This window comes from Danio aesculapii, chromosome 15 (genome assembly GCF_903798145.1).
Source record: "Danio aesculapii chromosome 15, fDanAes4.1, whole genome shotgun sequence".
NCBI lineage: Eukaryota > Metazoa > Chordata > Actinopteri > Cypriniformes > Danionidae > Danio > Danio aesculapii.
In genome coordinates this window covers 38,272,358-38,288,493 of record NC_079449.1, presented here as the reverse complement: position 1 = coordinate 38,288,493, position 16,136 = coordinate 38,272,358, and the positions used below count along the sequence as shown (strand labels likewise).

The window sequence follows — 16,136 nt, the reverse complement described above, 5'->3', positions numbered from 1 at the left end:
ATAAAGTGGCAGGAATAGAATTGTCATTTAAAAAAAAATGTTTTATGGTTTGACAGAAAACTGCATAAAACTGGCTAACCAATGAGATTGGAGCTTTTGTTCATACGCCTGAAGTTACAATAAACACTCTATGGTGCTCTATCACAAAATGGTCTATACTAGCACACATTCCTAATGATGAAGACGACGCACTGAAGCAAGATAAATGTGGAGCTGCTTTTTCAGTGGTGTCTGAACACAAAAAGCTAATGTTAAACACAACAGCGACTATAAAAATGTCAACAAGAGGGATTTGTTATGGAGTGTAACTGCAGATCAAACACTCTCTCTCTTCTTCTGTGTAACAAGTAAGTGTCAGACTTGTGAAGTTGCGCAGCGCCACCTTTTTGTTTTTCATTAAGCATCATCTAATGTCAAGGAGTAATTTGTTGCACGTTCACTCTGCTCATCGTGAGTGAAAATTGCTTGGGTATGACTGGTAAAAAACGTTTTGAAAAACACTGACGATAATTGCGAAAAATGTCCTAGTGTGCATGAGCCTTTACAGCCACTTGTATCCAAATCTTAGGGAACGAATGGCTGCTAGAAAAGGAAGAACAAAAATGTTTAAGCAGGAATCCTTGGATCTTGCAACATATTGAATAAAAAAAAATACATTTTCCAGATGAAAACACACCAGATGTCCTGATGTTTGACTGTGCGTCAGAGTAATTCTTCGCGTATTAAATCAGTTTTCCTCTCCAGAGTGAAGGTTAAAAATTGAGTGTGTGTGCGTGTGTGTGTGTGTGTGTGTGTGTGTGTGTGTGTGTGTGAGTGACAGGCAGGAGGAATCATCTTTGGTTTTCCGTATACCGCTTACACTTTCACACACCCTCATAAATCCAGCACTAGAACAGCTGCTCTTACTGTAAATCTGACAACATACACACAGACTTGACCTTGAAGCACATCTTCAGCTCGCATCTTTAACAGCCTTAAAAAAAAATAAAGCAGCTTTTTTGGCTTTGATGGTTTAGTGATGAACCTTTAACATCCATGGAACCTTTACATTCAACAAGAGGTTCTTTATAGTGGATCATCAAATGTTCTTTACACCATGAAACAAGAGAACGCCTCAAAAGAGTTATTTTTGTGCAACCAATAATGGTTATTCTATGGCATTTTTGAGAAAAATCACTTTTATAACCATTATTGTTCAAGTTATAGTTCAAAAACGCTACCATTTAATCATCCTCCAGTTGTTATACAGCCTTTTGAATTTGATCACAAAAGATTTTTTTTTTAAATGTTGGAATTGACTCCTATGACATTCAGTTTTTCCTACTATGAAAGTCATTGGTTACTGGATTCTAACGACCTTCAAACTATCTTCTTTTGTGTTCGACAATAGAAAGCGAGAATAAATAGAACTTGAGCGAGAATAAATAGTGAGTTAAATTTTTTTTTAGTAATTTAGAATTTTCTGTCAAAAACGTAAAACAATTTTTTGTATTTAAATAAATTGTAAATAAAACAATACAATTTATTATAAATTAAATATATAATAAATTGATATAAATACTATTTTATATATAAAACAAAAACTGTATGTTTGTCCATAAAATCAACATATGTTATTTATAGTCATTTTGCAAATATGTATTTTTTGTGTGTAATAGTACACAAAAATCACCATTGAGTACACATTTTGGTTTTTAAATCAGTACAAGTTACATAATTTTAGTTTGAAAAGTGATGCAAGACTACAAAAATTGCTTGTCAATGAGCATCACTATTATAGTTATTATTATTATGTATTAAATATGTTATTTATTTATTTATTTGTGAATACACAATGTCTTAAAAACCAAGCAATAATATAACATACAAAAATAAAACTGCTCATCGTACTACAGGAATAAGAATGTAGAATGAGAAATTTCATACAGGAATTACAGCGCAATCTGTGCATTAGAATAATCCTTTTATTTACTTTCCTTGGCGATGACGTAATGATGGCGTAAATGATGTCATATTTATTTAATTTTATTTATTTATTTATACAGGGAAAATGTTCAACCTAACATGTTGTGCCAGAGTAAGCTATAAATCTAGTTAACATCTGTAGTCCCTGGTTAGGACGTTGTAACAAATTTAACAATAAAAAATAATACATTACACACTTACAATACAATACATACAATACATCATAGTCAATAAAATGAAATCAAATCAGTGGTTACATCTTTGATTTTGTTTAAGACAAATTTTAAGAACAGTTTTAAAATTATTAAAAGTGGTACTCTCTCTAATAGGCACTGATGTTTTATTCCATCTTCCTACTGCTCTGACTAAAAAAGCTGATTGTCCAAAAGCGGGTTTCTTAAGTTTAGCTGAACAATCACCTCGATGACCTAGTCTTACTTATATTGTCCTTGCAGACAATCACACATTGATTGAGGGGTGGTAGTGCAAGGTCATTAAATATTTTATACATTAAACACACATCAGCATAAAATAAGAAACTGTTGAATGTTAGTAATTTATGTTGTGCAAAACAGTTACAATGACGATAGCTCCTTAGCTTTTTAGATCAAATTTTTACAGTTTGTTTATAGATAATATACAATGGTTTTAATGTTGTAATGTTTGTGTGGCACCAGCTTGTGACACAATAAGATAAATGAGGGAAAATCATTGCATTCATAAAAAGTTTAGCAGCAGCCATAGGTAACGGATGCCTAATGTTTCTATAAACCCTTAGGCTTGCTCTAGCCCTTTTGGAAACCTTCTTAATGTGTGTTTTTTATATTTAAATTGGAGTCAATAATTATACATAAATATTTAAAATGATCAACCATATTTATTACTTCTCCATTAACTAAAATATCTGAGCAAGACTCCTCATTTTTCTTAATTGAAAAAAACATTCCCACAGTTTTACTTACATTGAGGGATTTTTAGCTGCGTAAGGTGTAAATAAAAATGATGTTTTCAAACGAAGATTAGAGTTTGATCAAAGATTTACAAGAACTGAAAGGCTACAGGTTTTCTTCAAAAATTTCCGACTAAAAACTGAACAAAAGGTGGATTGAATTACTTGTTGGCGAAAACTGATCACACTGGATCAGTATGTCGTGTGGCGGGGAGTAGTCGTCCACACACTGCCCGTACTGTTGAAAATATCACCACTGTCGAAGACATGATACTGAGCCACAAAGATGCACCATGCACCCATTGAACTGTCCGACAGATTGCATGGGAGTCTGGCAATTAATGACTCCGATATGTAAACGTTGCTTTATTTCTGTACGTGCTAATTGAGTTTGCAAGTAATAAAATTGAAGTGTTCTGTCAATATTTGTGTTATTATGTAACAAGGTGATGCGGTGATATAAATCAGGTGAAGTGGAAAAAGTATACATATCATATAAATTCATCTATTTGCCATATAATTACAAGTTATAATTAAAGTTTGAGGTATTTTGGCCAAATTCTGGCAGAATTAATTTTGTTTAAAGGACACGTATGATGAAAATCAATCTTTGGAAGTTGTTTGAACAGAACTAAGTGAAGGTTTAGTGTGTCCACTGTCCTATTGGAGTGATACAAACCCAACAAGTCTCTTTTTTACATTTCCTGACATTAAAATAGGATCCAAAACCCAATGATTTTGAGGCCCACTGCATCGTGATGTAGAAGTGCGGTTTTCCCCACCCACTGAATTGTTTCGCAAAGAACCTAGAATTAAAACATTTGTTACAATTCTCTGTGATCAGCTGCATCTCAAGAATTACTTTTACAAGTTTAAAACTTTTTAAAACAGTGCATGTTTGTAATAAAGAGAGTAAAATCATCAATAAACACGCATATGTGTGTGTGTTTGTGTGTACTGCAAACGTCATTTGTGTGTGACTCATCATTTCAGAAAGGCTTGAATTATCGCCACCACTAAACACATAAAATAAATTTACTTGGTATTTTTGACTAGTGACTTTATTTCAGTTTCATCTGTGTCTGTCTCTGTCACTGACGGCTGTTTATCTGACGTAAAGCATGAGAAGCAGACAAGCATAATGAAGCGGTGAGCGAAGCAGCTCATTTGGATATAAAGTCACAGGCTACAAAAACAGCTACAGTCTTCAAATACTAAAATTGCCTAATTCTATATTATATAATAAATAATCTGATGGGTGTTTTCAGCTGAAACTTCACAGAGACATTCTTGAAGCCCCAAAGTCTTATTTTAGATTTACAAAATATACAAGTAAAACTCTGATCTCCTTTTAATAATATCAAAATATATACAAATTAGCAGTAGATGATATGATTTTGGACAGATGTAATATTAAATTAAGTAAAAAAAGCTATTTGTAAATAATTTATTATATTTACTGCATGGTTAAAATAATTCTGCTCCTGAAAATTGTGTTTAGGTTGTCCGCAAATAGATATCTTCAATGTATAAGTTGCTTATATCGTTATTTTTTTTTTTCATTTTTAAATTTTGAATACAATTCTGATTCGATATGAACAAATGAAACATAACCCTCCTTTTTGCCTCACCAATTTAACACAATTTTACAACAGAAAGGCAAACAAAGTTAGAGCAAATGGCTGATTTTGTGTTTGAGCTCTGCAGCCTCTGTGAGATTCAAGTATCCATCGCAAAAATCAAAAGACATTTAAAGATATCCATTCCTCCAGGAACACGCCTATACAATGACCACATTTCTACATTCAGCAGGGGACGAGCAGGAAATTTATTCTTCCAAACTAATGTAATACTTGTGAAGAAATATCTTGCCAAGTCTTGAATTTTGAGCACCCGTGCAGGATGCCTTCGCTGCCCGAAAAAGCAGAAACATGAGAAATATAATACGAGGTGTGCTCTGAATGCAGAATGGTGGAGGAAATGAAGCCGTGACAGTTCTGGAAACAGAGATGGCTGGACCTGATGATCAGGGCATGCTAATGAATTCAAACGCAGGATATTTAGTAGCTGGATATAGGTGAGGATGAGCTAGAGTAATGCGCCGGTGTGTTTTGATGCAGTGAGCGTGAGCGGCGCATGCATTTTTAATGGATGCTTTTTACTGTCTGAGTGTGTTTGGCAGGGGCTGGTGTGATTTGTCATCATTGAGGACTGCAGTGGTCTTTCTGTGAGTGTATGTGTTTGTGTGTCCTCTCAGCAAAATAAAGACATTATTGAGCAAGCTGTAAGCTGGACAGATGAGTGAAAGCAGAACTAAAGGAGTGAAGGACCATGGCGATTTATTTTACATCCAAATTGTGAACTTATGCTGAAACACAGCAAAATTGGCATTTTTATTGACATTTGAGCATGATGTCATGTGAACTGTTTTATTTTATCTGGTGTGTGGCTCATAGGGCTGGCAAAAATGCAATGTCGATAATTATATTCCATATTGAATGATGACGATATATATTTTGATACCAGGTGGTCATGCTTCCAGATTTAAAAGAGAACCCCAACAATGTCTAAAGCCACAAAAATTAGAGGGTCCTTTAAATGGCATAACATATTTTCGGTCAATAAATTTGATATCAACACACTTTTAGATTGTGTGATTGGTTCTTAGATCAATAAAACTCCAGCGCTGATCATTGTTATTGACATAAATTTTATAGCGATTTAATATAATATTATATATGAAATGTTCAGTTGTCATGAAAAGAATTAAATTTAATTTATTTAATTCTTCCATGACAACTGAAAATTTGTCAGAAAATTTGAATGTATATAATAATAATAACAATATTAATGATGATGATGATGATGATGATGATGATGATGATGATGATGATGAGGAGGAGGAGGAGGAGGAGGAGGATTATTATTATTATTATTATTATTATTATTATTATTATTATTATTATTATTATTATTATTATTATTATTATTCTTAATATAATAATAATAATAATAAGTATATTTTACTTAATTAAATTTAATTATTCACATTTTACATATTATCATTAATATTATTATTAATATTGTTATAATTATTATTAATTGCTTTATTATTATCATTATTTTTATTATTATTATTATTATTTTGCATTGCACTTTAATTATATAAAATATTAACACATTTTTGCTAAGTATAATATAATATAATATAATATAATATAATATAATATAATATAATATAATATAATATAATATAATATAATATAATATAATATAATATAATATAATAAACTACATATATTTGCATATATTTTGATAATTGCGAAGTGTGTTAAAATATTGAAATATAAATGTAGTATATTTAAAACAACAATAAATGTCTACATACAATTTTTTAGTATGTAAAGAAGATATAATTCCAGAGTTGCCAGGTAGGTCTGCATAACAAATCACAATTTCCAAAGAAAACTGACACAAATGTAGCCACAAAACAATCAAGGATGGACGTGTGTCTCATATCCCTGCATCGAAACTATGTTTCATAATTCAACATCTAGTGAAATGGCAATCTAGCAGAATCGTCTCTGTTTTCAAGGTCAACCCTGTTTTAAAATCGCATTTTGTGGTCTCCATCAGCTGACCTTGGTTGAATCCACAGACTAAAACAAATGAATGAATACACCAGTAGAAAAAAAAGTGTAAAAATAGCCCAATTCTGCAGGATCCCGGTGGATTTGGCAACCCTGATGATTACCTGCCTGGTAGATTTATCTTTCACTTTCTCACATACACACAGACACAGCCACACGCACGCGCATGCACACGCACACGCACATGCACATGCACACGCACATGCACACGCACACACACACACACACACACACACAGACATTCTGTATTGACTGAGTGAATTAAATCTAGAAATTACATGCAGTCTGTGAACATTCCTCGTTTGCCAGTGAAAATTAAATTCAAAACACAAAACTGGGCGGAAATAAGACTATTGTGGTCAACTGCTCAGAAAATGTGAACGATATTGTATTTGTCATTTTAACCGCAGGCCCGGTTGATGGTCTTGACACTGGGAGAATGTTACAGGCAAAATAAAGTTGAGGTAAACCAAAGAAAAAAAGCTTTAGGTCTAGAACCTTAAGGGCTGCGTCACTTTTCTAACTAAAGCTTTGGAGATGCCAGCGAGCGCAGTGTCCTTGCCGGGGGTGACAGTTAACATTTGGATCAGCTAACAGCGCCTAGGGTGACCACAGGGTCTCTGCGTGCCTGGTTTTTGGGGACGGAGGAAACACATGGATCTGTAGGTCAGCTTGAAACTAGATGTCGCAGGCCTGCAGCTGAAGGCAACATCTGGGTTACTGGGTTACCCACAGCAAACTAGAGACCCCTAACCTACCCTAAGGAGACGTCAGCTGCACCCTTCACCCCTCACTAGGGCTGACATGAGGAACAGAGCCCACCCGGCTGGCCTTTCTATATTTCTGTATGGGCGACTGACCTGCGAGATGTCCATCACTGAGTCACAGCTAAGGGGTCGAGCCGAAGTCAAGTCGTTGAAGCCCAGCAGGGTGGATATGATGCCGTTCTGATCGATGCGGCGGATCATGGTGCCGTCCACAAAGAAGATCACACCATACTTATCCACGGTAATGCCTGGAGACGAGACAAGGAGAATGGATGTAGCATTGGCCGGCAAACGCTGCTGGATTGGACAAATTACATTATAGAAATGGAATCTAAAAATATTAATGATACTGTTAACAGTTTGGTAAACACCACCATCAGTTTATTAGATTAACAGAAAAATTAGATTACAATTCATAATAAAAAACAAACAAACAAACAACCAGAACAGGAAAAAGGGAGGAAAGGAACAGTAATCCAGTGCCCCAACATCTTAAAAGTCCTAGGCTGAGTTCTTTCTATGTGTGCGTTTACATGTGTGCATTTTTATTCAATGCAAATTTAAAAGAAAAACAAAAGCAGCTTACTAACGTACTGTACATACAGTACAATGGAAGGTTTCTTAGACACATGCAACTTTTAAAATTTTCATTCAAGGTATATCGGAGTAAAATGTAACCTGTGCACATTAACATGCTCAATACGAAGCCAGACGTCTAATGAAAAATCCATGCGATCTATTTATTATTTACTGTATGTCAGAGGAAAAACAACCAGACATAGAGCACCCTGGGAAAAGAGATGCATGCGGTGCTGTTCAAGCTATTTAAGAGCATGTGAATCATTTCTGTGACACTGCGGATGAAAAAGAGAAACATGTGACTCTGGGTACATTGACTTTGAGTTTAGAATGCAAAAATAGTCACAAATGCTGCTTTACTTTTAAGGGAAATGTTTGAAATGTAAAAAAAAAAAAAAAAGCAAAAAAAACAATAACAAGCAAACATGTTTTTGCATTTCTGTTGGGGACAATGGAGGAAAGCATTAATTACAGGCCTTCCATGATTCCACTGCACAAGGAGATAAGAATAATACTATACCACTATTCCCCAAACTGACAAGTGCATGCAAAACAGGGTAAAACATGCCCAGTTTTCAAGCAACAAGCAACCTATCCAAAAACTTAAACAAACAAAAGTATATAAAATGGAATGAAGCCAAACTAAACCAAACAGGAGGGAAATATGCTAACGTGTTTTGAGAAAAAAAAAAACCTGAACATAACAATAACAAAGGAAAGGAAAGAAAAGAAGGAAAGTATATGGAAATGGAAAGGGAAAGAAAGGGAAGGGGAAAGGAAAAGGTATGGAAGGGAAACGAAGGAATGGGAATGAAAGGAAATGAAAAGAAAGGAAAGTGAAGGAAAGGAAAAGAAAGGAAAGGAAAGGAAAGGAAAGGAAAGGAAAGGAAAGGAAAGGAAAGGACATGGAATGGAATGGAATGAAAGGGAAGGGAAGGGAAGAGAAGAGAAGAGAAGAGAAGAGAAGAGAAGAGAAGAGAAGAGAAGAGAAGAGAAGAGAAGAGAAGAGAAGAGAAGAGAAGAGAAGAGAAGAGAAGGGAAGTAAAGGAAATGAAAGAAAAGGAAAAGGAAGGAAGGAACAGGAAGGGAAGGTGAAAGTAAAGGGGAAGAGGACGGGAAAGGGAAAAGGGAAGGAGAAGGGGAGGAGAAAGTGGAAGGGGAAGTAAAGGAAAGGAAAGGAAAGGAAAGGAAAGGAAAGGAAAGGAAAGGAAAGGAAAGGAAAGGAAAGGAAAGGAAAGGAAAGAAAAGGAAAGGAAAGGTCAAATAAAAAAAATCGAAATTTCTGGATTTTAAAACATTATTTCAAATAAAAAAACAAAGACTATCAACAAACAAACAAACAAACAAACAAACAAACAAACAAACAAACGATTAATTAAATACATGAATAAATGAATAAATGAATAAATGAATAAATATCAAAAAAACTAAAAAGTACAAATTCCAAACATATTAAAAGAGGGAGAACAGTTAAATGTCATTTTCGTAGTAAAAACATAACAAAACTAAACAAATCAATATAAAAGATCAATCAATCAATAAATAAATAACCAAAAACAAACAAAATAAATTAACAAAACAAATATTTTATATTATATTAAACAAAACCAAACCAAGCAAACATTACAAATGCTAAATGCAACAAAAGTTAAATAAAAACAAAACAAATCAACAAAAAATGATACAAAACTAAAACTAACAAACAACACATCAAGGTCGTGACATCAACACAAAATGGAACAAAAACAACAACAAATCAACATCAAAAACTTCAAGATAAAATTTACCAAAGAACAAACAACCAAAAGAAAAGAAAAGCAAAACCTGAACAAAAAAAACAAACAAAAAAAAAAACAAAGGTCACATGCCCAGATTTATGGAAAAGACTTGAGAACAAATCAACAAAACTAAACAAATTAATATGAAAACAAGCAATCAAACAAAAATAAATCATTGTAGTAAATAGTAAAATAAATATATATTAGACTAATGTTAATAATAATAATAATAATAATAATAATAATAATAATAATAATAATAATAATAATAGTTAATAATAACCCAAATGTTTGCCTATATTTGGTCATAACTATTTAATAAAAAAATAACCCAGCAGCTGATTTTGTCCTTATTTTACCCAACATTGGGTTGAAATAACCCAGCAATTAGTAGAGTCTACAAACATAACAGAACTAAATGAATCAATACAGTTTAAAATCAAACCAAAAAAAAGAGGGAGGAAGGAAATAATGCAACAGCAATCACAATAATCTGTCATAAACCCTTTTTCTCTTTTAAAAGACAGACTACCTTACAAATTCCAAGGAAATGGAAAGTCATTTTATTTCTGCTTTGCGCTGGGGAAAATGGAGGAGAGCATTAATTGCAGTGCTCTAATAAAATTCCCCTGGACGTGGAGAAAGGACACCGTTATACCCCAAACTGACAAGCGAATACAAACCACAGCTTTTGCTATCTGTTTCATTCTGTGGTTTTGGGGTTTGCTCTGAATTTTGATGCCCAGGGCTTGTTTTGGCACAAATATATGGATGAAAAACTTATTTGGAATAGAGTATGTGTGGCTGAAGCAAAAGAGCTGACATTATTTACAGCACCTTTCATTTAAGGGAATTTCCTCATAAGCTAATGATGGGGTCAAAAAATGTAATCAGCGAAGCCAAAATTGTTACTCATTTAAAAAAAATATGCAAAAATGTAATGTGACTGAAATGTACCTCTTGGGTTGGTGAGTGTGGCCTCGACAGCTTTGCCTCCATCCCCACATCGAGTCTCGTCATATGGCAGACACTGATCTCCTGTTCCTGCCACCAGCTCCAGGTTTTTGGCCACATCTTTCACTGCGTACAGAGACTTGACTTTAAACACCTTCCTGCTGCTGGTGTCCGAGAGGTACAGCCAACCCGAAACGGGACTGGTGGCCAGGTAATATTTGTGTGCAGGGCTGTTGCTAGAAAATAAACAAACAACAGGAAAACAGTCAGTTGTAATGTAAAGAAAAAAATAAAACAAAAAATGAATATATAGTAATATACTGTAAGTAATACAGGAATATTTTTCACAGTAATTGATCCTTTGCTAAGCCCCGCCCTCCTTAGTTACTGTTGTTACACTTGTCAAGCTTTCAGACATTCCCAGCGATATAATTAGTCATTTTTGGTGAACAGGTAAGATATCTGAGAAAGCCAAACAAAAAAAGGACTGCAGTATGCATTACAGGGGTACATTCACGGCATAATACGCAACTGATTAGAAAATATTTTAATCAAAATTTAAGTTAAAGCCTAGCTGCCTCATACGCTAATCATTCAACAGCTTGGTTCTTGCACAGCAAGATAGGTGAGATTTAAAAATAATCTAATAATAACAAATTAAACTGTTATTTCTCTTTTTTTGCCAAAAAGTCTAATAGATTATTGTTGTACAATGAAATATAGCGTTACTAACCGACAAGGAAACATGCATGGACAGTGCATGTACTATGAATGAACATAATTCATTCATAGAAAGAGCAGCCAGAAAGGGGAAATTGGTGGATTTGAGCCAAATATTAGCATAATTGACCATAACAATGTACAGTACCTATAACTGTCAGTATGTTTGTGTGCTTTTTATACCGTTTCCATTCTAATTTGCAGTTAAGTGGGAAAAATAAATAAATTGAAATGCAAATCAAAGTATAAATAGCAGAAGTGAACAAATAGATTTTCCCTACCAGCAAATATTAATCCCAAACCAAATATAAAAGCAGACACTAACCTGCTATAACGCCATCACTAATGACTAAATCACCAAAACACTGAAGAAAACATCGGAGAATTTTAACTCTGACATGAACATGCGGGTTAAAAATTACTGAAAAACAGCTGCGGGTGAAGTATATTAATCGCAAGTGCTCAGTTTGTGATCATATCTCTGTTTTATTCTGTTGATATGTAATCCAAATATTCATAGCTTGAAACAGATGGAAATATGACTGGATTGTGCTGCTTTTATGGCCCCTCACTCCTCTTTGGTTTTGGGTTTTGGAAAGGAAAAAAAAAATCCACCACTCCGTCCAAACTTTTAGGATACTGGGTCAGATTTGCACAATCCATATGCACAACGTTTTTGCTTGTATCCCTCAATCGAAAGCTTGACAGATCTCTCGCACATAGCTACGGTTGCTAAGCCACGATTGATGTATGGCGGTTTTCGGGTGTGGCTTAGCAAAGGGTATATTAAACTATACTATTTTGATTATTGTAAAAGGAGATTGTAATACTAGAGATTGTAATACTAATAAAACAAAACAAAACAATTTTTTTTTAAGTTTATTTAAGTTTTGCTAGCAATAATATATATAAAAAATAATTGAATGCACAATTCAGTGTTGGCACTTGACAGAGGCCGTGTCTGAAATTGGTGTTGACGCATTCTTCATAGCAGCATCAGCCAATGAAATAAGTCCACAAATGACTACTGTCTGAGCTGATGTATTTGCATGAATTTACACTGATTGGCTGACCCAAATGCAGCAACGAACCCACAATTCAGTTTGGCAAAAAAGTGAATGGGAAGTGTTGACGCTGACACCCTGTGGGAATGGAGCATAAGGCAATAAAATCCATGAGCCTTTAAGCTTTTTTAGTTAAATCCACATAAATGATAATAATAATAATAATAATAATAATAATAATAATAATTATTATTATTATTATCATTCATTTTCGGCTTAGTCCTTTTATTAATCTGGGGTGGCCACAGCGGAATGAACCGCCAACTTATCTAGTACAAGTTTTATGCAGCGGATGCTGCATAACCCATCGCTGGTAATTATTATTATTATTATTATTATTATTATTATTATTATTATTATTATTATTATTATTATTAATAATATTATCATCATCATCATCATCATCATCATCATCATCTTCATCATGTCACATTACAGTTAAGAAGCTTATTTAAATCTCGGCCCTTTAAAAATAAACAATCATTAAAATATTTTATTTTATTGTTTACATTAAAATAAAACACATTTTCATTACTACAATTTGTTTTAAAAACAAAACAAAGTCAAATGACATTTAATAATATTAATAATAATATTAATAATACTATTAATAATAATAATAATAATAATAATAATAATAATAATAATAATAATAATAATAATAATAATAATTATTATTATTATTATTATTAGTAGTAGTAGTAGTAGTAGTAGTAGTAGTAGTAGTAGTAGTATTGTGGTAGTAGTATTAGTAGTATTAGTTGTTGTTGTTGTTTATATTATTATTATTATTATTATTATTATTATTATTATTATTATTATTATTATTATTGTGTCACATTACAGTTATAAAGCTTATTTAAATCTTGGCCCTTTAAAAATAAACAATCAAACAAGCAAACAAAAATGACAACTTGATTAATGAAATGTATTGAAGTGTTAAACCCAATAAGGCAGTAAAGTACAGCAGCGTTAGGCTTTTTCTGCTGAACTATGTTGACATGGTAGCGTGCATTGCGTGTCACATGTAAATCCATGCATTAAAGCATCTTCAAAGTTTGGAAATTAGCATTAAGAGATCAAGTACATTTCACTGAGCTGAGCTTGAGACGTCTCAGCCATGTCCTCTTCGCATCAATCTTTTACTGTATGCATCCACTCTCAGTCCAAATATAGAAACACATGTAAGCATGTGGTTAAAGCAGTCAGTCCAGCATCTAATGCGCTGCCAATGTGCATTCAAATATGCAACCGAACCCCCTGCAGGGACACTTCTTTCTGGACATGCATGCGGTCTACAGCCGTTATCTAAACACATTATGTATTCCTGGAGCCAAAATGGCCCACAGGCTGAAAAAACAGTCCATTACACAGCAAAGCCGGACAGCCAAAGTCGTACTTCGCAACCACATAGGGAGCAAAAGAACATATGAAAGCCCAACAAAATGACTCCAATCAGGCTAGAGAGGGTCCCTGGTGGAAATATATAAATAAAGAAACTTCCAATCTGTAGAAAACATACTGACTTTTCTGTCGTTAATCAAATTCGGAGAAAACGATAAAGCCTATGCACCTGGTCTGCAATTTTACACTTTTCAAATTGATTTGTGATATGCTTTAATTTTACCCCACTGATGGCTTCATCTACTGTATGGTCAAAGAGCAATTGCAGTGAAATGTGGGTGATTTGTGGCAATTGCATTGCTACGTGACGTTTCAAGCTATTTCAAGCTCTTGCAATTTCTATCAGCTGGAGTACACCGAAGAACATGAAATTACTGTACTGGCTGATTTGGTTTAATAGGTGCTACAGAAATGTGGTATTAAAATGTTCAACTCATGCTAAATGTTAGCATGAGCACATTTTTAGCAGCTGTTCCTGACAGAAGAAAAAAGACTGTCCTCGAACGTTGTCTTCCTGAAGGTTTTAATAGTTTTTTAACAAAGTGTGAAAAGTCACAGAATGACAACAAAATGTTAGGATGGCTAGATGCTGTGACACATATCTGCCAAATGCTATTATTGCTAACAATTAATGTATGTTTAGCATTTAAAATCTAGCATGAGCAGGAAAGGTCATCCAAAATGTTAAATGAACAATAGATTCTTTGTAAAAAGTGCCACATTGATGCTGTGTTAGCATGCTAGCGTTGACTAGCTAATGCAACATGACACACGTCTGCTGAATACCATCGTAGCAAACAACAAACTTGTCTTAGAATGTGTATTTGAAGCGAGAAAGGTCATGATAAGAGAACAAAATGTTAAGTGAAAAGCAGTTTTTTTTTGCTATGACACATCCTTCAACAAATCACAACTGCTAACAGCTAACTTGTCAAAGGATCAAAATTTAGAACTGAGAAAGGTCACTGCACTTGAGCGAAAATGTTAAGTGGACAATATTCTTTTTGTAAAAAGCAGCACTTTACTGGGAATACAATTCTAGCATGCTCAAGATAACCAGACTTTACACATGCTATGACATATATCAGCTAAATAGCATCCTTGCTAACACCAAAAGGGTCTGTTGATGCAAATTTAAAATCTAACAAAGAAAGGTCATTGTGTGAGAACAAATATATTCAGGGACAAGTGCTCTTCATAAAATGACTAGCCTAAGTGACTGCTACAACCCATTCCCGCTAAATACCATCATTGCTAAATCCCAGCTTGTCTTGAATGCACATTAGAGACCTTCCAAAATGACAATGTGGACACCAAGAAAAGCATTATGCAGAAAATATTCACTGTAAAAGGAGCCAGCAATGGTTCCCAGAACTGCTTTGTTTCTGGTTCCCAGATCAGTTTTTCAAAACAATGTAAGAAAGCAAGACAACAAATCCATTCATTCATTAATTCATTTTCCTTCAGCTTAGTCAATTTATTCATCAGGGGTCTCCACAGCGAAATGAACCACCAGCTTTCCAAGCATATGTTTTACACAGTGAATGCCCTTCCACCTGCAACCCAATACTTAGAAACATCCATACAAAGACATTCACACACATATACTCCAGCCATTTTAGTTTATTAAACTCACTTGTACTGCATGGTTTTGGACTGTGGGGGAAACCAGAGCACCTGGAGGAAACCCACTCGAACACAGGGAGAACATGCAAACTCCACACAGAAACGCCAACTGAACCAGTTGGGACTCGAACCAACGGCCTTCTTGCTGTGAGGCGACAGTGCAAACCAATGAGCCATCGTGTCGCTCCAAATGCATTCAGAATTATTTATGACAATGATAGAGTGCAACATAAATATATAACATATAAAAATATATAGCTTAAAGGGGCTAATAATTTTGACCATAAAATGGTTTTTAAAAAATTAAGAACTGGTTTTATTCTAGCTGACTTTCACCAGAAGAAAAAATATTATCAGACATACTGTGAAAATTTCCTTGCTCTGTTAAACATCGTTTAGGAAATATAAAAAAAATAAATAAATAAATAAAAATCAAAGGGGGGCTAATAATTCTGACTTCAACTGTATATACATATCACATAATACATATATCACACATATATGACAGATATATCACATATTTTAAATACTGTATTTACATTAAAGTGTGACGCAGTGGCGCAGTAGGTAGTGCTGTCGCCTTACAGCAGAAAGATCGCTGGTTTGAGCCTCGACTGGGTCAGTTGGCGTTTCTGTGTGGAGTTTGTGTGTTCTCCCTGCATTCACGTGTATTTTCTCTG

The 16,136-nt window shown here is 34.1% G+C and overlaps 1 protein-coding gene across 8 annotated transcripts in view; it reads right to left on the bottom strand.

Annotated features, from left to right (window-relative positions):
• The window catches only part of tenm4 (teneurin transmembrane protein 4), a 493,967-nt gene that overhangs the window by 65,384 nt on the left and 412,447 nt on the right, over positions 1–16,136 (bottom strand). For all 8 annotated transcript variants that reach the window (XM_056474308.1, XM_056474302.1, XM_056474300.1 and 5 more), the window contains 2 exons: positions 10,646–10,878; positions 7,425–7,579 (listed from right to left, as the gene is read on the bottom strand). In XM_056474308.1, coding sequence (XP_056330283.1) covers positions 7,425–7,579; positions 10,646–10,878 — 388 coding nt within the window. The remainder of the gene's footprint in view (positions 1–7,424; positions 7,580–10,645; positions 10,879–16,136) is intronic.